The sequence below is a fragment of the Athalia rosae genome, chromosome 2, assembly GCF_917208135.1.
Source record: "Athalia rosae chromosome 2, iyAthRosa1.1, whole genome shotgun sequence".
In the NCBI taxonomy this organism is placed as follows: Eukaryota; Metazoa; Arthropoda; class Insecta; order Hymenoptera; family Athaliidae; genus Athalia; species Athalia rosae.
Window position 1 is genome coordinate 25,070,029 of NC_064027.1, and position 21,426 is coordinate 25,091,454.

General features: G+C 41.3%; 1 protein-coding gene across 11 annotated transcripts in view; it reads left to right on the forward strand.

Annotated features, from left to right (window-relative positions):
* The window catches only part of LOC105689124 (stress-activated protein kinase JNK), a 90,633-nt gene that overhangs the window by 61,965 nt on the left and 7,242 nt on the right, over positions 1–21,426 (forward strand). For 6 of the 11 annotated variants that reach the window (XM_025746541.2, XM_025746544.2, XM_025746542.2 and 3 more), the window contains 9 exons: positions 8,449–8,500; positions 13,449–13,511; positions 17,263–17,663; positions 20,041–20,170; positions 20,233–20,430; positions 20,512–20,646; positions 20,721–20,850; positions 20,938–21,102; positions 21,263–21,387. In XM_025746541.2, coding sequence (XP_025602326.1) covers positions 17,524–17,663; positions 20,041–20,170; positions 20,233–20,430; positions 20,512–20,646; positions 20,721–20,850; positions 20,938–21,102; positions 21,263–21,387 — 1,023 coding nt within the window. In that variant the 5' untranslated portion in view covers positions 8,449–8,500; positions 13,449–13,511; positions 17,263–17,523. Of the gene's footprint in view, positions 1–8,232; positions 8,328–8,448; positions 8,501–13,448; positions 13,512–17,262; positions 17,664–18,505; positions 19,820–20,040; positions 20,171–20,232; positions 20,431–20,511; positions 20,647–20,720; positions 20,851–20,937; positions 21,103–21,262; positions 21,388–21,426 lie in introns of those variants that run through there. The other 5 variants (XM_048651140.1, XM_012405932.3, XM_012405924.3 and 2 more) reach the window with 5 other exon arrangements.

Sequence of the window (21,426 nt, forward strand, 5' to 3'; positions counted from 1 at the left end):
TTTGATCGAATACCCTGACCGACACAGTTATCGTATCGAAGTTTTTCAAAAACGAATTTGTAGCTCAAAACTTTGACTTTACGAAACTCTATCGCAGTATTACCTTATCTGAATTTTCGAAGCTCTGTCACCTTCCGTATGCACCCCTGCGCATCTCCGTGTGAAAGCTTGAAGTTTGACCCCTTGTAGGTCGCGTAAAAATAGCGGGATGGGTGGCCCGTGATACCAAGTTCAAGCTTGAACTGTCCCCTACAAAATGCGCACTTTCGTCTTTTTTTATCTTTTTTTTCCATCGCGTTATTCAACTCAGAACGCAAACAGGAGATTTAACCATTACCTCCGGCATTAGCATTACCCAAGGTGTACCATGTAGAGGTTGCTCGGTAGGATTCACACCTCGTACCTTACCTCGTGTGTGAGTGTGCATGCATTTTGTGCGTACCAGAGATCAGGACCCCATAGTTCGTCAATTCTACGGTATTTTTCGACTCCAAACCTTCTCTGGTACGTGTACGTGCGATTTGCTCGTGACTGTGTCTGTGTTTGTTTTTGTGTGTGTTTATGTCAGTGTATGACTAAAATCGCGTGTTACCGCCTCAGAGCAGAATTTTTCGTGTTCATGTTTAGAACATGTAGGTGGGGTCATACAGATCGTCAGCACAAAAATCGCATTGTTGTCAAATCTCGCGACGTTAGGTTGGGCGCTGCACGAAATTTGGCGGGATATACCGCAATATCAAATTCGAAATTGCATCAACATGCACGAGAGATGCCGCGAAATAAAGAGGCAAAGAGGCGGTAACACGCGATTGCAAATCGCACGTACACGTACCAGAGAAGGTTTGGAGTCGAAAAATACCGTAGAATTGACGAACTATGGGGTCCTGATCTCTGGTACGCACAAAATGCATGCACACTCACACACGAGGTAAGGTACGAGGTGTGAATCCTACCGAGCAACCTCTACATGGTACACCTTGGGTAATGCTAATGCCGGAGGTAATGGTTAAATCTCCTGTTTGCGTTCTGAGTTGAATAACGCGATGGAAAAAAAAGATAAAAAAAGACGAAAGTGCGCATTTTGTAGGGGACAGTTCAAGCTTGAACTTGGTATCACGGGCCACCCATCCCGCTATTTTTACGCGACCTACAAGGGGTCAAACTTCAAGCTTTCACACGGAGATGCGCAGGGGTGCATACGGAAGGTGACAGAGCTTCGAAAATTCAGATAAGGTAATACTGCGATAGAGTTTCGTAAAGTCAAAGTTTTGAGCTACAAATTCGTTTTTGAAAAACTTCGATACGATAACTGTGTCGGTCAGGGTATTCGATCAAAGATTTATGGACAATAACTGCTTTAGAGTCGCATAACTCATGCAAAAAAAATCGTACGAAAAATTTAAGGGACGTGTTTTCAAGGGAACACTTCAACCTTCGAAATGACATCAAAAAAATTGAAATCTACCGACTGAGACACTCGGTGCACCTTCTCAAAGTCAAAAGTTCACTTGACGTTTTCGACATGAATTGAATCAGGAGAGTACAACTAGTGAACGCAAAAACGCAATTCAAATCGACTTGTGGCATCTGAAAGGTGAAGCTTCACGCTTCAAAATACTATTTTTTACAACTCTCTACCTCAATTTTTCGAGCGGTTATGATTTTCCGAAATCGGACGTTTTTCGGAGCAAAAACAGGGTGGCCCGCTAATTGTTGTGCTTAGTGTATATTTATACCGCGATATCCTCGTTAAAATTTATGACACCGGCACCCCGTGTACGACGCTGACTTCGACTGGTCGGTCTTCTGCAGCACCTGCAAACGAACGAATACGCGCGTCAGACGTAGGTACACTACCTGTACAACTTCTGTAGCAACCTATACGGTACGGAATAAAATTTCATTTATTTATTTCACTTCCTTTTATTTTATTCTATTTCGCTTTTTCGCCTTTAGCTTCATTATTTACACCCGAAAGCTTTTTCGTGTGAGCCAGGCCCACTCGATGGGGTGGGTTGTGCAACGTGCGCAACCTTCCGCAAAGGTGTCCCTGTCAGCGCGCGCTTTAAAGCACATTCTCTACGCCGTATGATGGTTAAAAGTTTTTAGCTGTTTCGGGACAGCGTACTCGTCTAATGAATTTATCCCTATACGCTGTTGTACGTATAGCTGGGCTTACGCGGCGCTCTGTTTCCTGAGAAATTTTACCGCGCCCAAAAGGCCAACGCTTCGAAATTTATTTCTCATATTTTTAGGTATTCATTTTTTTAATCCGCTGCAATGCGGGACAACAAACGAAACCGTGCAAACGCGCGCGCGTTGTCGAATTGTTCTTTTTGTTTTGTTTTTTTTTTTCTTTTTCTTTCCACCCCAATTAGCGCAGGCCCCGAAATTATTCATTTTCGCTAAGAAGTGCGGGTTTTATCAAATGAAGAAAACTCCGGTTGTCGTTTCTTTTGAAAAATATTATCCGTACTCACGTTTTATTTTATTCTTATTAAAAACGGAGACAAATTATTTCCTGCGGTTAAGTCAGAAAATAAAATCTAATAGGAGAGTCCCACAATTCTCGCGGCGTGTACCCATCCGTCATCGGAGTTGTCTCCGAATTTTCCGCTTTGAGTTTTTTTCGTCACAAAATTTTTTATATAACATCAGACGCGCGGCGTCTATAATTTATTTCCATTATTAGCGTACCTAACAGCGCTACGGTATCGCCATTGTACGTTCACGATGAAATTTTATTTACACAAAGTTTTGTCTCAGAAATTGAAATTCGTCGAAATTTTACGTAAGCTTCATACTCTCGAACGCGGTTCGTTGCGTAACGGACTATTCATCATACATAACCACCTTTTCGCCTTATTGTTCGAATGAATTTATGTACGTATCTCCATTTTTTCGTGCGAAGGATAGAAAAAAGAAAAAAATGTTTAATGTTATACGATCGATTGATCATGAGTGAAACTTTTTTTACAAAGATGATCAGGTGGATCGGCGACGAATCCGATGTAAGGGAACGAAGAATTTTAAGCCGAAGAAATTTCGGGGTTTCAATACACGGGAGATTGTATGAATCGCGAAAAAAAATTCTTTGAAAAGCAATTTTTCATCCGGCGGTATGTTACAACGATCACGTAAAAGCAGCATTGCACGTTGACCGTGAGCAAAAAGGTAGCGAAAATCCTTTGTTCTTTTTTCCAAGTGGGTTATAAGCGGTCCGCGTGTTCTTCAGAAATTGGGGAAGACTTTTTCATTATTTCCTAAGGCGAGAAAGCATCGGGGACTCGAAAATCTCGATCAAAGCTTCCAAAGCTCGACTTACGAGCGTAGCGCGAAGGGCATCTCTTGCGGCGTGCGGGTTGTTGAACAAAACTTACACGCCTCGATGCTGCTCGACGCGTTTCCGACCAACATCCGTACACGTGTGTAGAGGTATACGTATAAAATACCGTCGAAGCTCTTCCCCGGTCTCTCCGCTGGTGTTTTCTACGTGCTTGTGGTCGAAGTCATTTCCTGTTCAAACAAAACAGGTTTCTCTCGCGAACGAGAATTTCGGTACAAACGCGTAGTTGGTACATTTACAGCGTATCTGTTGGGGTGAAAAAAAAAAAAAAAAACGAACCAAATAATCTCGCCAAGGGAATAAATTTTCTCAAATTTTTGCCGCGAACCCCGACTTTCGATGCCGATTTTCAAAAAACTAACCGCAATAATTCGGTCTTTTTAATTTAATTTCTCTTTGAGCTCTCAATTTTTAATAGGTTTTGACGATGATTGATTTATAGGGTGAAAATTCAATTCACCTGATACACGTTACACACGCCGATCGTACTTATATCGATGTCAAGTAATATCGTATTACATGGTACTTGATACGCTCTCACAGTTTATTCATTACCGTACCTATACGAGCACAATTTTCTATCGCCAGCCGTTGTTTCCACGATTATCAATTAATCGAGACGCTCTAATTGATATAGAAACTTTACTCGATTATTACAAAAGCGCTACACGCGTACGTTGAACCGACGATAAATTGAACGGAAGAATTTAGCAGGGTCGTCCAAAAATCAGCGGTTACATTCACTACTGCGAAGAGATTATTGAATCTTGAACCGTTCGTCAACTTACGTTAAGCTCATCACGTGTCTGCGGTATTTGCTTATGTGAATAGCGAAAAAGTAGTGTTTGCCTACGATTCGATTATCCTTCCATTACTCACGATCCAATGAATTTTTCCTTTCACTACTCCGGTTTAATGAATATTCAGCTGTCTCTCTACCCTTCGTTCCGCAATCTGTATCAATTCTTTTCCAGGTTAATTCTCTTTCACAATCGACACCTCGCTTATTTAACCCCTTGGAGAGTTTGAAAGTTTTTTTCATTCCCCTTTTTTTCGCTACTCGTTTCCCGCACAAACTCTCGCGTGTATTTGGTGGTACTGATATTCGAAAAACAACGGAATATTCCCCCCCCCCCCCCCCCCCCCCCCCCCGCCATGATATGGGTATATCGTATATCAACGACATCTTGACTCCCAAGCGGCAATGGAAGAGTGAAAACGAAAAGAAGAAAAATTGGAATAAAGAGAAAATATAAAAATTAACAAAGAATACTCTGCGAGAGCTATTTTCTGAACAATGAAATCTCCGTTTTATTTTTCTCTGACTCATATTATACGCTGGAGGCTTCAAAAGTCTTGACAAAAAGGGCGGATTCATGCTGCACTTCCTTCTTCTCTTATAGTATATATATGCACAGTCCTCGGGTTACGTCATTTCGCAATTTACTAATGGACTGATTTCATACGCGAGCGGAAAATTTCTTTTTTTTTTTTTTTTGATATCATGGATTCCAGTTTGACGCTCTCCGGAGGATTCGTCGAACCGACTTTTTCGTACCCTCTTTATTCCTTTTCCATTTATTCGCGTTTCGCGATGGATACATTTTTTTTTTTTTTTAGAGTATTTCTCGCCTAGCGCAACGATGTGAACAATGTCGCAGTGTACCCTTTTTTTTTTTTGTTTTTTTTTTTTCTATCTCTATTATTGCTGGTGTTTATTGTCTCGTATGAAAAATGTCGGAAAAACGGTGGAAATGTGGGTGACATTTTTCTCCATCCGTTTCGCATTTCGTCCGTTCCCCAGTCCCCGGCGTGATCTTACCGTAAGCGCAGTTTCAATTTATCCCCACAGTATAGGTTCGATGTCGCGTATGAAAAAAGTCGGAGCACAAAGAACCGGCGGAAAGCACTCTATACCTCATTGTACAATAAAGTTAATTAAACAGCCGCTTTAGTATGTAAAAAGAAACGAAGCAAAAAAAAAAAAAACAGAAAAAAAAAACAGAAAAAGATCTCTTTCAGCGAGCGGAGATTAAAGTATACACGTATCTCTCTCATTCGTTCTAAAGTACACCTATGAATCCTATATACGCGCAGAGATACGAAGAAAAAAAAAATTCCGAAAAGTTGCTACCACTAAGTCTGAAGTTGATCTCGTCGTAGCGTTGAGTAGGCAATTATTATTATTTTGTCCCCGGTAACCTAAGCGCGGATCAAAAGTGTTTCATTAAATTTAATGGACTCGAGAGTGTGTCGCATGTATCGTGTGTACGTGTGTATCAGCTACGTACAGTTTTGTGCGGTTTATTGAACCTGCGCATTCTCTGCTACGGGTTTTCAAATTATGCGAGAAATGAAGCTTAGTCGGAAGTTCTCTCTGAATGGGAGTGAACTTTCTCGGTGTACATTTATAGAATACCATTCGTATAAACGGTCAGTATCATTTCTGTTAATTTCCTCCACCTGCGGAACGGAGGTAGAGCGAACATCGGAGTTACGCGCGACGTTGGCGACCACACAAACGGCGGAAAACTAATTGTAAGTCTGGTTTAATTGCAGAGTTGAATCGGTACCCCAGAGGCGCTATGTCAGTCACGAATCGTTAATTAGTACATATCCTAGCCGGAGATATGCGCGATATTTGTTTAGAACTGCAGTTCGCTTGCCAAATGCTTTTAATATAAACCCGAAACCCGACACTCCTCCGTCTCCTTCAAATATACACCTGTGAAATTAACGAAGAAAAGGCCTGCGAACGATCCGCATCAATTTTTCCTCATAATTGAAGGATCGCGTCAAGTTTGATGTTGATCGTCGGCTTTTTTAATGGCTCGTAACGTCCGCCTGAAAAAGGTGGAAATTTTCTCTTATTTTTCGACGTTGAACGATCCTCTTGATTGATCATTTGTTCTCGCTGTAAAAAGAATTGACGAGCCACGGATTTTTAAGTATCTCTACGACACGGTTGACGCGTGCGGTGGTGAGACTATACCAACGCGTAAGCCGATGCGATTCGGGATATATCAGCAGACACGGAAGAACCACCGCGTCGCGACGTGCGGCGCCGTCACTCGCCCACTAAATCACGACGTCTCGACGTCTGTCTTCACCTAAAACGTTTGTACGTCCACCGCGCCCCCTCTCATATGGAAAGACGTCTTTTTTATCTCGTCGTGTATAAAACACGGCGGAACGTCAATTTTTAAGAGAAAAAAAATACGAGATGCGGTATGCGTCGATTTATCGATTAACGCATCAATTTTTTTTACTCATTTTCTTCTATGAAAAATTAGCTTCATTATGGATCGTGAAAAATCATTTGCCATACATTCTCTTTGTCATATATAATCGTTCGACTCGCATCAGATCTGACGAAATTTCATCGGTCTTTGTTAAAAATTTTTGCGAACTCCGTATCGACTTGATTATACAACGGATTGCGTACGAGTCTCCAGAATGTCAACGGGAATCTCTGCGACGCGAAGGAAGTAATATATTATCATCTTATTTGTCTAATTGGTTACACGCCAGAAGCTACGTCCGATACAGCAAGGGCGAATGAGTTTGTTTTTCGTTCCGTCCGTCGTTAATTTTCGGTTTTCTTTCCCCCCTCGTGTCTCTCAACCCCCGGTGTATAAAATAATCAATTATCCAGCACTTCGCTGGAAGTCGACCGCTTATATCCAGCTACTTCCTTCCACTTTGTCTCCGATCGTCTCGCCCTTTCGATTGTAAGAGAGACGCGGATATGATTCGGTCTGATGTTTTCTCTGCGGTATAGGAGTAAATCCGTACACACATGTGTAGCGGCTATACATACAATAGATAATAACGAAAAATGTCACATGTTCGCGAATTCGCCGCCGTCTGTGTCCCTACCGTGAAACTGGCACCCGGACTCAACCAGCGACGATTTATAAATACTTGGACGCGACCGTCGTCTGCCACTGACATTGGCGACATTTTTTGGATACGCAAAATTCCAACGTCGGTTGCAGTGGAAACCGTCTCAACTTATCCCTCTTTCAGTGTCAGCGGCGTTATAGCAACGGCATCTTCGTTTTTGTTCTTGTTCTTATTTTTTCTCAAGCCAGATGTTACGGCGCGCGCGCGCGCGAACGGGCCGACGCTTGTCTCAAAATTCTTTCCATCCCGTCGAGAGAAGACGAGAGAAGAAGAGAGAGAGAGAGAGAGAGAGAGAGAGAGAGGTCGACGTTCATTAATAAAACCGGACCGGCACGAGCGCACCTGTTGTTCGTAAATTGTGTAACCCGGTCCGAAATTCCCGATCGTAGATTTCGAGTCAAGTCGCAGTGGTGTTGCATGAAATAGACGCGACGGTACAAACCAAGACGAGCTAGCTAGCCAAAATCAACGCGATAACTAACGCGAACCAAATTCTCCCGAGGAATATTACACACACGTATATAGAAACGCGTTACACTCTATAGTTATACGTACACGTAAGAAGACATGTATACAGTTGTGAGAAAAGCGGAAAATTAAACAACGTATAGTAGATTCTCTCATAACTTATGCAGACGGCATGGCGTCGCTCGAATTGACCCAGATTGTATCCGAACAGTTTTAGGCAGCGCTCGAGTCCTTTTCATCGATTAGCTGCGGTTCCTCCGACTTGCAAGTTTTTTCTTTTTTTTTTTTTTTACTCTTATCCCCGTGCCCCGGATCTTTCGATTTCTTTTTTCTTCTCCCGGTTGCACTTTTCGCGTCACATGTCGAACATGTATTCCATGTACAATACGCGCGGAGTCGGCTTGGGTCTCACAATGTAATTTCCGGAATATTTCTTCCATCCGAAAACTTTGAGCGATTTTTCAAAATCTACTCATCATTCCCAAATAGTTTCATGGGAGGGGGGCACTCCGACTCATCGGTCGTTTCCAACTTTAGCTACCTTCCGATGACACTTATTGAAATATGTGAACGACCGAAACCTAGACGGCTCGTCTAATTAGCGAAGGTTGGAAAAGTGTATTCGAATTTTTCCTCTCTCGTTTAAATAGCGTTGATTCTCCGATGTAATTTGTTTTTTTTTTTGTTCCATCGTTTTTCATTTGAATTTTTTTTTCATTTTGTTTCAGGTGACAGACAGATATCCGAAGAGACGTCAAGCGTGGCAGACATATCCATTATGTGAGTCTCTCAGCTTTCTCAATTTATCTATAGATTTTACTAATCACCGAATAACGTTGGTATGCGATAGCGGCGCGTAATAATAGAAAACTTAAGTTTGACCGCGAGCGCTAGTCTGGAGATCAGCACGAGTAGGTCGAATAGTTGTATTTTTTCATTCGTTCTCTTTTCACCGTCTGACGTCGTTCCTCCGGTGGTCTTCGAACGAAAATATGCTCTCATTGGGCGCTCGTTATGTTATATCCATCTGCATCTCCGCGGCGTTTAGTTGGACATATTTGTGGCACACCGCGAGCAGCCCCCTCCCTTCGCGCGTTCTTTCATATTTCGTTGCTCGCCGAAACGCATAATTTTACAAAAGCTACTTTTTCTGCCCATCAAAATTCACAGACAAATTGAAAGCCGCGGCCCTCGCCGCGGGTCGTTATGAGGCTAAATTCGGATATTGCCAACATTTGTTCACGTCACTTTCCGACTATTAAAAATCGTCTGCAAATTTTATAACTAATTCTTCGTCCCGGAGAAAAAAAAGCGCCAGGGAATTCTTCACTCTCGAGAATACGAAGCACTGGAAATTATTACAGATCTGATGGTCGAATCAAAAAACAAATCAAAAAAGAATATCATATGTACGTTTTTCCTCTAATAAGCCACGAAATTTTCATCGACGTAAATTTCAAACCGAGATCATTAGAGATAATTAGGGGCGTCTGAGTTGGGAGGCGAAATAGTCGAACTGTCGCTTAAAATTGATAAATCAATTTGCTCATGGACGGTATGGGACGGGGCATCGGATGCACGCGCACACTCGCAATGCGTGTGTACCTACGCTATTGTACGACTGTAACGATCTCCCGAAGAGTGAGGAGTGGCTCTATATAGGTGCGTGAGGAATGTCAGGGGTATCGTATATCACGAGGACTTTAGCCAAAGTCGAATAAGTCGCAGCGAAAACCTGAAAACTATCTCTTTCTCTCACCGCCGCCGATGCTGTTGCTGCTGCCGGGGAAGGAACTTTTAACATCTGTCAAGGCTCAGGCGACGACAACTAACCGTGTACATTTCTTTTAACGAACGTACTATACGTGTTCTCGTACTCCTTTTTTTCTTCTTTCCCCCTCTTTTTTTCAAGTCTGCGCATACATACGGAATCCGAACCCCAAATTTTCACCCCAACTTTTTCTCATTATAAAATTAAACCAGCGACTTTTCTTTTTCTTTGCTTTCTTTTTTCTTTTTTTTTTTCGTCGCATTTCGGATCATTATAAAGCACCAGTTTTCAGATTAAAGAAGCTTTTTTTTTGATGAAATGACGAAATTGCATTTGAAATTAGAATTAAAAGAAAAAAAAAAGCCACCGATATGAAACTGAGGAAGAAAAAGCGAATAAAAAAAGTTCAGAGTAGATTAATTTTCGCGTCGTTCTTCTCTCTCGGACTCCAGTCGACAAGCTTTTTCTTTTGTCTTTCTCTCATCTTCTCCTGTTTGTGCCTGTATTCCCGGTACAGCGAAAGGGGATAGGGTATCGATTGCTCGCGATTCCCAACAATCCGCAGTAGTTAGGGAGAATTCTGCAGGGTTTTCTTACCAAGGGGAGGGAAGAGGGGGGGTGGGTCGGGACTTGAAGAACCGTTAAAATTTATCTTCCAAAAGTTTTTACACGGCAACGATCCCATCCTCCAATCCAGCTAGGAGTTTCTGATCGAAGGATGAAATTCTTTTCTTTGGCTGTCAAGATTTCCACGGCAGAGTTATGTGGAGCTTTTTTTTTTTAAACGCGTAGTAGCTATACTCCATCTCACCCCGTCCCCTATCAGCTAACGATTCTATGCCTTTTTCTGATTCTTTTTATTTTTTTTTTTATTTTGTATCCTCTTTCGCTGCTGGGACGATAGCGATTTATTCGACGTCATTCGCGACCGAGTCCTTCGTTTCGTTTACGTATAGTAGGTAGGTACCTCTGAATAACGTGGAGAGAATTTTTTGATTCGCGATTCCGAGTATCAAAAGGCTGATGTAATCAGAGTCGCTGCAGAGTCTGCAGTTGATGAAGATTATTTAGACGAACCGTCAGAAGGTCCTTAATCAAGGAATCGAGCTTTAACACGGCGTCTCTTTCTACTCGGCTCGCTTGAGAGGACATTTCAAGTCCAGGTATTCGAGGCGACGTAAAAGCTTCAACTTTTCACCATTCCCAGAGCACTTGGAACGGGGCGCGGGGGTGGCGGGATCGCCTGCGAATTTGATTTCCCAGAAATTTCAGAGCGTGTATATTTCTCCGGCTACGTCCGGAAATAATTCTCAACTCCTTCGTCAGCCCGAGGGCGGTGTATCGAATAAAAACGACCTCAATAACGCTACGTCGGATATCGAGTTATGCACTTCCCGTCGTCAAAAACCGATCAGCGGTCCCCGTATTTTAATCGATTTCACCATTTTCTTTCGAAAGTCATCAGAATTATACCGGTGTCGTCGTAATTCAACTGCGAAATAAATTAACCCGTGGGATTTCACTTCACATTCAAGAGCTTCTAATATACACTTGATAGATGTCGGAGTGCTTCGAAGTAGATATCTGATACCGCTACCGGTGCTTCTACTGCCAGCAGTTTTGTCCACTGGGAAATCCGTGAAGCAGTAACACGTTATTCATTCGCGATGGCCCGGCAGGAAGTTCAATATCAGAATCGTCGGTCGTCATTTCTCTCCAGTCCACGGCGTGTCACGCTCAGGATTTTCCATACGTCTAATTTGTGAAAGAGAAAAAGAAAAACACCACCGTTTCAAAAAATACGTTCCACAACGTTGATTCAACTTCCGAAATAACTCCATCGCTCTTTCGCACCTCTCGTATCTCTTTCGTTCGAGAGTGGGAATTACGCAGGTGCGGAAACTATAAGGGATCATCCAAAAGGGTCGGGTTATTATAACAGCTGCGGTGTTTCTTGAGTGTGCACTTACATTTAGATAAGCAAACAACTCGTCTGCTTGGGTATATATATTTGATTATATATACGTATTCTCAAGAGTCTTACTACCGGATTCAAAAGGTGGAAAAAACGAAGGAAGAAGGAAAAAAAAAACCACCTTTCTACGGTATTAAGATGCCATTAGCCGAAACTTGATACTTCTCAATTCTGAGCGTGGGACGTCACGGTGACCCCTTCAGACGGCGAACCAGACAGGGGTCACATTTTCTTTGGTGAAACTTTAATCGACCACTCCTAAGAAGCTTTCTCTCAGCTTTTTCTTTCATTTTCATTCGACTTCCGCCCGGTGAAATGTATCGTGCGCGAGTCTTTTTTTCATTTTCAAATTTATTCCACGAGTCGTCTAGTTTTTGAAATTCGTCGACGCAAATCTAACGAGCAAAATTATTAAAACCAATCTTCGTACGTCCGTTCGCGAATCCTGATAAATATACTTCGTAGGTACGTACCTATACATGACTAGAACTAAAAGGTTTATGTATCTACGAGAGCACCAGCTAGGTTTCCTCGTGCATATAAAACTCGTACGGTTAATATCGTTATAAATGTCTCTAAATATATGATGCAATGACATCAAAGGAGAATCCCTAATTGTGCCATCATCCCCCATATTTTTGCAAAAAATTTTAATCCACCCTTATCCCGAACTTCGACCAAAAAGAGACCGCCGATTTCAAAAATTTGCAAGAAAAATAATCGAAGTAGCCGCAGAGCTGTCTTTTTCTTTACGATCGTTATTATTTTTTAATTTGTTGTTTTTTTTGTATTTTGCATCTACCCTTTTTTGCTACATATAGGGCAGACTGCAGCAATATGTCCGATCATATTTCACGGTTGAAACTAAAGTGTCGGGTCGCGACACGAGGCATTCTTCTGCAAGAGAAGAGGTTTCGCACCACACTACACCGGAGTAATACAAACAGCGCCCAGCTATGCGGCTGAAAATTTTACCCGCCGACGTGCATTGCCGAGTCGTATTAACGTCACCCTCGTCCTTTACAGACCCTCGCCATACTCTCGGTTTTATGATTCAAAATAACACCCACCTAGACGGAATCTTTCGAATATATTCATACTCGCAAGTACGAAGAATTCGAGATCGTGTGATATGGTTTTTGTTTTTTTTTATTTTCTTTCTTGTTTTTTGCGATTACAGGACCGCCGGCTAATAGCGCGATAGCCATGCGACTTGTCTTAGTTTAGGAAAGTCCATTTATACAGTTATACAGCATCTGGTCCGTAAACGGCGACTTGTCTCAATTTACGCAAACTGCGCTAGTATTTCGGCCTCAACTCACTTTCCTCCCTCTCTTCGCTATGTGCTTATAACTTCCACCGAAGACCCGCGACCGGCTCTGTCTCCTAATTTATATTAATTTTAGACCAGCGCCGGTTCGTACATGTTCATCTGAATTAAGATCGCAGCAGCAGCGGCGACGGAGTAGACCTATGCGAAGGTGGCGCCTCATTTTTGGATAATCATTGTTTTTTTTCTATTTTTCTTCATTTCTGGAGTCTGGTTTTCTCCCAAAGAGTTCTTCGTGAGTTTCAGCGATATTCCTGCCGATGAAAGGGCTGAAAATTCCCTATAGAATTTTTGCGCATGGGCGGGACCGTGCGTCGCGGAAACGAGATCCTACGGAAATCATTGTAATAACGTGAGAAAAAATTCTCTCAAGAGCCGGAAAAATAAATGATAAAAATCACTTCAACTTCGAATCGTCATTGACTCTATATACCCGATTGGAAATACGGGTGACTTTTTCTAGAACCACGCGATGGAATACTTGAGTTCCTCGTTATCAGAAAATTCGCGGTAATCGCAAGCCATGAAAATTTTCGCAATTCCATAAAAGAAAAAGAATGGAACGAAAGAAAAGTCATGCGTTTTATTCTGCGATGTACCGTGCAAATTACGCCGATCACAACTAATCAGCAATATTTTTCTCTGTTCACAGATTTTTTATTCATTTACGGATCGACTGTTTGAAACAAATTTTAAAAATGGCCGCAAGCTTATGGTGAGTCAAATCACGATTTAATCACATACGATATCGATTGTAATCACCACGCAATTAACGAAAGCAAAAAAAAAAAAAAGAAAAATACGACAAACTATCCATCACCGATGATACACATACACTACCGGATTACTTTATAGCGAGGGAAAAATTTACTGCAAACGGAAACAAGAAAAGAGAGAAAAAAAAAAAAATTACAGATAATTATATCTCTGGTCTAGATTAATTGCACGGTTTACTCAACTACATATCGGGTATTCCTTTTACCGGTTGATATTTGCAAATGCAAATGCGCGGGCATTTAAAACTTTAATTACAGACTACTGTGTGTAAATGAAAAAATCCACTCTATGTATCCCGTGTATACTGTACCGAGTTGTATGTAAGGTAAATACACTGCACGGAGTATAATTTATACGAGCGACATTAATACCCTCTTCAAAGTAACTGGTTTATTTATACATTCGCTACATCCATATGTATACTAATTCGCAAAAATTGTGCCAGTTTTTTCGTTTTTGTTTTATTTTCTTATTGAATTTATTCACGGTGAAATACGATTCGAACTCCCGAAGGAATGTATAATGTATCCGTACGGAAAAATGAACATTTAATTAATTGCATAAAAAAGAGAGAGAAAAATTTTTTATTCACTACCGGTAATGTCAAGAGTTACCTTACGATATTGTACAGTTTGCACGCGTTCGAATGACGTCACGTCTGATCTGAGCTTTTCACCTTTTTTTTTTTCTTTTCCGTTCGTACTGCCAAAGCAGTCGAAAGTTCGCATTCCTATCCCCTACAACGTTGGACAATTTCCAACGTACACATATCGGGCGCCACCAAAGAACATCGTACGGTTTCGAGCTGGAGGGGCGCCTGTGACTTCGTTTTATTTGATTTTATTTTTTTTTCCTTTTTCCCCCCCGAGCTTTTAGGGACCACGATAATTAATTGATGGAAATTGTTCCCCCCGTGTATAAATCATACGTTCGGAGTAAGATCCCGATGTCGTATTTTTCATTTTCCCGTTTTATGTAACGCGAAAGAGAAATTCGAGCTCCTTTCCGAATCTTAAATCGAATTTCCGTGTTATGCGAAGCGAGATGAAAATTCCTAACCAGGAATATAAGGATTTGCGAGGATATATGTGGGATATCAATTTACTGATATGCAACCAGCGTCGGCTCTCGTAATAAAACGCTCGTCATCCATTTGCGAAGTAATACGAAATGAAAAAAAAAAAAAATAAGCTGAAACAGAGTGAGGGAGAGAACATTATGTTTAATACAGACGTACGTGTAAACTGCAATGATAGCGAAATGAATGCATCGACTCAATGTAAGTCACGTGGCGAAGTGTTGCGGATTTATATGCAAGAAATAAACTCTTGTATATATACATACGTGTACAGGGTGTGTTATATACGTGTTACCTAATGTCGTGTAATTGAAAATTAAACTATTCATATCACATAATGCTACGATTGATGATGGAAAATGCGCATTCTTTATTGAACTAAAAGTTGTTCTCAAAACTTGCATTTGGTTTTTTCATTTTCACTTTCGCTGTACGAGTAGTTGATTTCCATGAAATATCATCACACACGTCTCACGCAAGACTCGTACAAATCACCCGAATTAACTTCCGACATATTCGGCCTTAGTATCATCGATTTTCTTTATATACAGTCGCGTTTCTGACTTCCGGTATTGACTTTCCTCAACCCCGTGGATCCTCAAACTTGCGGGCGAATAAGGCTCGTGAATTTTTAATCTTCGGATAAATCGCAGGCTATTGTCATCAGTCTTGATATAATCTAGTATCGGATTAAAATCTTCCTATATAAATTCATTCGTCCACGTACGAGTCCGATCGTTCAATAGAAAAAAAGATTTCTCCTCTCATCGTGATGAGGTTGATCAATATAATTGAAAAATAATAAAGACGTGCGAGGAGCATTCGTCTGGTGGAAAATAAGAAGAGAAATAACACGTTTGAAGAAAAGAAGGAAGTCGTAAACTGAAACGGATGAATTCGTGTGTTGAATTAACCCCACCGCACGTTACGATGTCGTAATGAGAGTTCTAAAAATATCTCGCGTGCTAGACTGTTAATGATTATGGACTGCCCACGTGTGACGTATTATGTAAAAAAAATTTCGCTCCGGAGTAGGCGGTTCTTCGTCGCGTGGCTATAAAAATGTGAGAATATTTGTCTGAGAAGTTTTTCCATTTCAAAACCGTTTGTATTTTTTTTTTTTTTCAAGATCGCCGAACCGGTTCGGTTTACACGCGAATTGAATAAGATGAGACAATGAAATTCGATAGCTTTGACATCGGCGTATCTCGAAAAGCATTTCGTTTTCAATTAATTTATTTTTTTTTTCTATCATCGTCTTCTCCCGTTGTACCGTCTCCTAATCGTTTGAATTTAACACCGGATTTGTCAAACGGGACACCTCTTCTCGGTTATAAGTTTGACCAAGAGAAATTGGTATGACATATATTCGTGTTTCTAATTAGCAGCGATCGCTAGTTAGGAACATGGTGTACATCTATTAATCTCCGTCGAGAATACACACGTATTCACAGATATACAATGTATACACGTATTTGCACGGAACATCGGGCGACCATGTCTACTATCGTTGCGCAATCGTAGACGGATATGCGTTGGCTAAGAAAGGTAGAGAAGAGATATAAAGATGGCCCCTGGCCTACGCAGACATCACCGGTGTCTGGGGACTCTATAAATAAATGGGGGAATCCCAACGGAGATGGGTACGGCTGCACCGGTATATCCGTGTCCGCTTTTAAGAAAACCAGTTGCTTACATTATTTTCGTTTATATAACAGACCGATGTATTACCGCGATACGTGATACCGCGGGAATGGCGGAGGGGGACGTCGGAAAGAATCCCTTTGTCATATTTCGTTTTATTAGATTTCATTTCGCCTCAACTCTCCCTCTATCTTTTGGCAGCGAATAATTCTTATTTCCAGCCCGCGTACGTTCGTATGAATATTTACAGAAACGATTCGCGTGGGCTAGGTATTAATAAAAAAGTACATTTAATACGCGTCAGGTCCGCGAATGACGTACGTATATGTATATATATACATTCGTGTAAAATTTTGCGAATTCTCGATCGTCGGCGTGCGACTTTTAGCGGCTTTTCGCAGTGACGTATTACACGTCGCAACCGCCCCTATGATTCTTATAGAACAATTTTGCGCTCATTGATCCACAGCAGCTTCTGTGGGAGGCTTTACGATGGCTGGCTGTATGTATGTTTGCCTTGCTTTGCCGTGTTATATATATATACATACATACATATAGGTATACGTGTACACACATTCACCTATATATTTATTACATAGCAAAGAAGAGGGTGGTGGTAGGGATGACCCAGATACCGCGGTACGAGCAACCGACTAGCTCGTTCTATTCACCCTTTTCTAAACTGTTGTACAATTATTTTCAACTACAATAAATATGCTCGAAGAATTCTATGAGCTCCCCGACTATTACCGCATAGGTATACATATACATATACGACGACACTTCACTCGAACGAATTGTCCAAACAATATGCAGCACATTTTCTTCTTTGTTTTTTTTTTTCCATTCCTTAGACAAACACATGCACACTAAACGTGACAAAAATGCAGCACATTGTATCGTACGACGATTGAACCGATCGTATAAGAATCTCCTTCATTTCGGAATTTTTCTCTATTTTTTCCAGACAAATCTGACCATCAGTTCGAATACACGTAGCGGCGAGGTGTGCCGAATAAGCGAGAGTCGATAGGATAATTAGGAGTAAATAAGTAGATCCTGGGGAGTCTGAATTCAAATCGATAGTATTATCGTCGGGGTCGTAATAGCGAAATTCAAGGTGGCTAAGAGCGTAAGTCCACGTCGAGTGCACCAAGAGTGCTCTGCAGGGGTGGAGGTCGAGGTGCAGGTGCAGGTGCAGGAAAGGCGAGCGGGGGCAGTGAGGCGCATGCCTTACCTGGGACCTGACATGACATCCCGGCTGTCAGCCTTGTTCTACACGGTCGAGGTCGGGGACACAAAGTTCACCATCCTCAAACGCTATCAAAATCTCAAACCAATAGGATCCGGAGCGCAGGGTATCGTCTGGTGAGTGTCTATGCCCCGATTTTCTCCCCTTCCACCGCCCCTTTTTTTTTTCTTCACTTCCGATAGCCTACGAAGCCGATTCCGACAAATTCTAGAGGCAGTCTGCACAATGGCGAGATTTTATCCAACGATTTGGATAATGTGTGCGGTAAATCGTATAGGTAAGTGAGACGTTCGAGAATTTTCAGATACGGCGGTTTTCCAATAGCAATAAGATCCGTACCGCGTACGTCGGTGGACGGGGACGATAGACGACGTTTTTATGGTCATCGAAGGATGAAGCAGATAAAGAAAAGAAAAAAGGGCGGCAGATGGAAAATTGATCGAGAAATACACGATAGAACGTAGTGTGTAGAGTTTAAGCCAACCGAACGGGACGCCGGAATTGCGAGGTATTTGTCGAATGCAATGTGTACAGAGACAGCTGTAGGTTGAAATTGATCAAAGCATAAAATCACGATTATTCAGTAATACGAGAACGACGACGGCGAGGGTGATCATCGTCATTATAATACGCGTCTCAATTTATACTTGTCGCACTTCACTTGCCAACGTAAACAAAAAATTTTCAGTCTCCGTGCAGATCTTGTCCCTATAACATTCCGTCTTCTTGTTTACACAGACGCACAGATTTGTCTCGGACTTCAAATTTTTGTTGTTTCAAAATAATTTATCAACGTCATTTTGTTTTTTCGTTGTTTGAAAGAATTTTTTTTTTTATCAATCTTCACCCCAGACTTCTCGCACACGGTGCCGTAACTTTTTGCGACTCGTCTGCACTTTTTTTTTTTTTTTTACCCACCTCCATCGGAACGTGAAATTATCAGGTAAGCAAAAATTTCTCAGGGGAGACGAGGACGCAGTGACCACTGCCGGTAACCATCCATACGTTTTTAGTTTTATGAATTTTATTTTGCAATTTTTATCCGCATGCATGTTTAAAATTTTACATCAATATTTTTACAATTTCGATATCATGTTCTAAAATACCTATCGTATTATTTATCATTTTGTATACCTGTATTGTTTTGTTGCAATTAAATATACTGCTGCGAAGCGTTTTTGCCAGAGCTTAAACGGAACGAGGATAAAATAATTTATTGACTGAACGCACATGGTACAACCATTACATATTAATATAGTTCGAACGTTTATCGAACGAACCTCTGTTCTGTTTATGGAGACTGTTAATATCGCTTCATTATACGCAGTATTTTAATTACAAGTTCAATTATTATTTTATTAATTTCAGAACGTCCAACGATTCGTATTTATTATTATCAAATCGTCGTTACATATTCCATCTGCATGGTTTTTGGATCCATCCACTTATGATTTTAGGGCTATTGTACTTATTTTGGATTCGGTGTCGGGTTTTCGGTTCGCATCATTCATTTATTATTCACTTATATGATTCTCCGCATATATCTTCGGGTTAATCGTTATTATTATTGTTATTTTTATCGTTGTTGTTATTTTTGTTGTTATTGTTATATTAAATATCCGAACCACGAATCGCACTTTGATGTCGTGGAATCGATGTATGTCGGCTCGTAAGTGCCGGTTAAACTAAAATTGTATGGATGGTTCCGACAATCAAATTAACGTACATGCATCTGTCACCGAATCTTGAGCGACTGACGATAATGATAAATACGCAATGGGTGTATTATAGTCGATAATTATGTACCGAGTCGTGAATAGATTCGGTGACAGTTATCAAGATACGCAAAAGTCACGTCATTATACACACGTGTAATCGGTAGATACTGAAATTCGCCAATCTGCAATCTTGATCGTTCGTCATAATTTCTATTCTGACGACATGACGCGATAGCGCTTTGTAACCGAAAGTGACTTTTCGAATTTTGAATTTGGACTCTGTATCCGTTTTCCCAATTGTATCTATGCTGTGGTTGGTTTGGTAGCTAGCAAGTACGTACACGACTAGTTTGAGAGAAAAAAGATATCGGCACAGCTGCACAAGAGGTGATAAAGAGAGAATAATTGAAAATGGAAAATGCTGTGAACGTTTTGACGAGCGGCAACATCAGAACGGGGTATCGTCTTTACGTTTCCGGTGATACGGAACTCTGCATTCCTGAGCGGTACGTCGACGTCGCGCCGCGAGGCGTCGGCGCTCAAGGTATTGTTTGGTGAGTAATTTTTCTTGAATCGATTCTACAGGATTTTTTCATTCTATTACAAATGGAACCACCGTGAAGTAAAAAATTTTTAACTCAGCGGACATGCGTCGGTTGCACAATAGGTAAAACTGCTGGATACCATACGTACGCCGAAACACGAATGAAACTTGTTTTTTTTTTTTTTTTTTTTTGATTTTTTCAGAATTCATGGTAAAATTTTTTGATTGCAGTGCGGCATATGACACAGTCACAGCGCAAAATGTGGCCATAAAAAAGCTGTCGAGACCGTTTCAAAATGTAACGCACGCGAAACGAGCTTACAGGGAATTTAAGCTGATGAAGCTCGTCAATCACAAAAACGTAAGTCTATGCGACGTGACGCTGCTAGAAATTGTTTCTTAAAATTCCCTCGATATTTTCAGATAATCGGACTCCTCAACGCATTCACACCTCAACGATCGTTGGACGAGTTCCAAGATGTCTACCTCGTTATGGAGTTGATGGACGCTAATTTGTGCCAGGTGATTCAAATGGACTTGGATCACGAACGCATGTCTTATCTCCTCTATCAAATGCTCTGTGGAATCAAACACTTACATTCCGCCGGCATTATTCATAGGGTGAGCCTTCGAATCGCATCTATTTTATAGATTCTTTCATCACCGCCCTACGAAAAATAATTCTCACACTTCTCTTTGTAGGATTTGAAGCCGAGCAATATTGTCGTGAAATCAGACTGCACGCTGAAAATTTTGGATTTTGGTCTGGCCAGGACTGCCGGTACAACGTTTATGATGACGCCGTACGTCGTTACCCGATACTATCGAGCGCCTGAGGTAAATCGTTATAATCAAAAAATACTTCATACCACCGCGAACTTCATTGCTCATTGATCGTATCTCGACAACAGGTAATCCTTGGCATGGGGTACAAAGAGAACGTCGATATCTGGTCGGTCGGATGCATAATGGGTGAAATGATTCGAGGTGGTGTATTATTCCCTGGAACTGATCACATCGATCAGTGGAATAAAATTATTGGTAAGCGAATTATTTTATTGGCGAGTGTGCGGTTCACTTTTACGATCGGCAGTTCTGGTGTACCAACAATTGCTTCCCTCATTTTAGAACAATTAGGGACCCCTGCGGCAGAATTTATGCAACGACTACAACCGACAGTAAGGAATTATGTGGAAAATAGGCCACGATATCCTGGATATCCGTTTGACAGGCTATTTCCAGATGTCTTGTTCCCATCGGATTCCTCCGAGCACAACAGGCTAAAAGGTAGAGGTTGTTCTTCACTAGCTAAGATCCGATAACACAGAATTCAACAGAGAGCCGATTACGCAATTTGGATTAATGTCCACATTGGCTGTCTGTCAAACTCTGTGTCTTGTGTATTGTGATGGATTCGATTCTAAATTAGTCCTTTTGTTTCTTTCGATCGCAGCGAGTCAAGCTAGAGATCTGCTCTCACGTATGCTGGTCATCGATCCAGAGCGACGAATTTCCGTTGACGATGCACTTTTGCATAATTACATAAATGTCTGGTACGACGAGGGAGAAGTCAACGCCGTAAGTATCGTTAACACGGAACTTTTAATACGTACGATG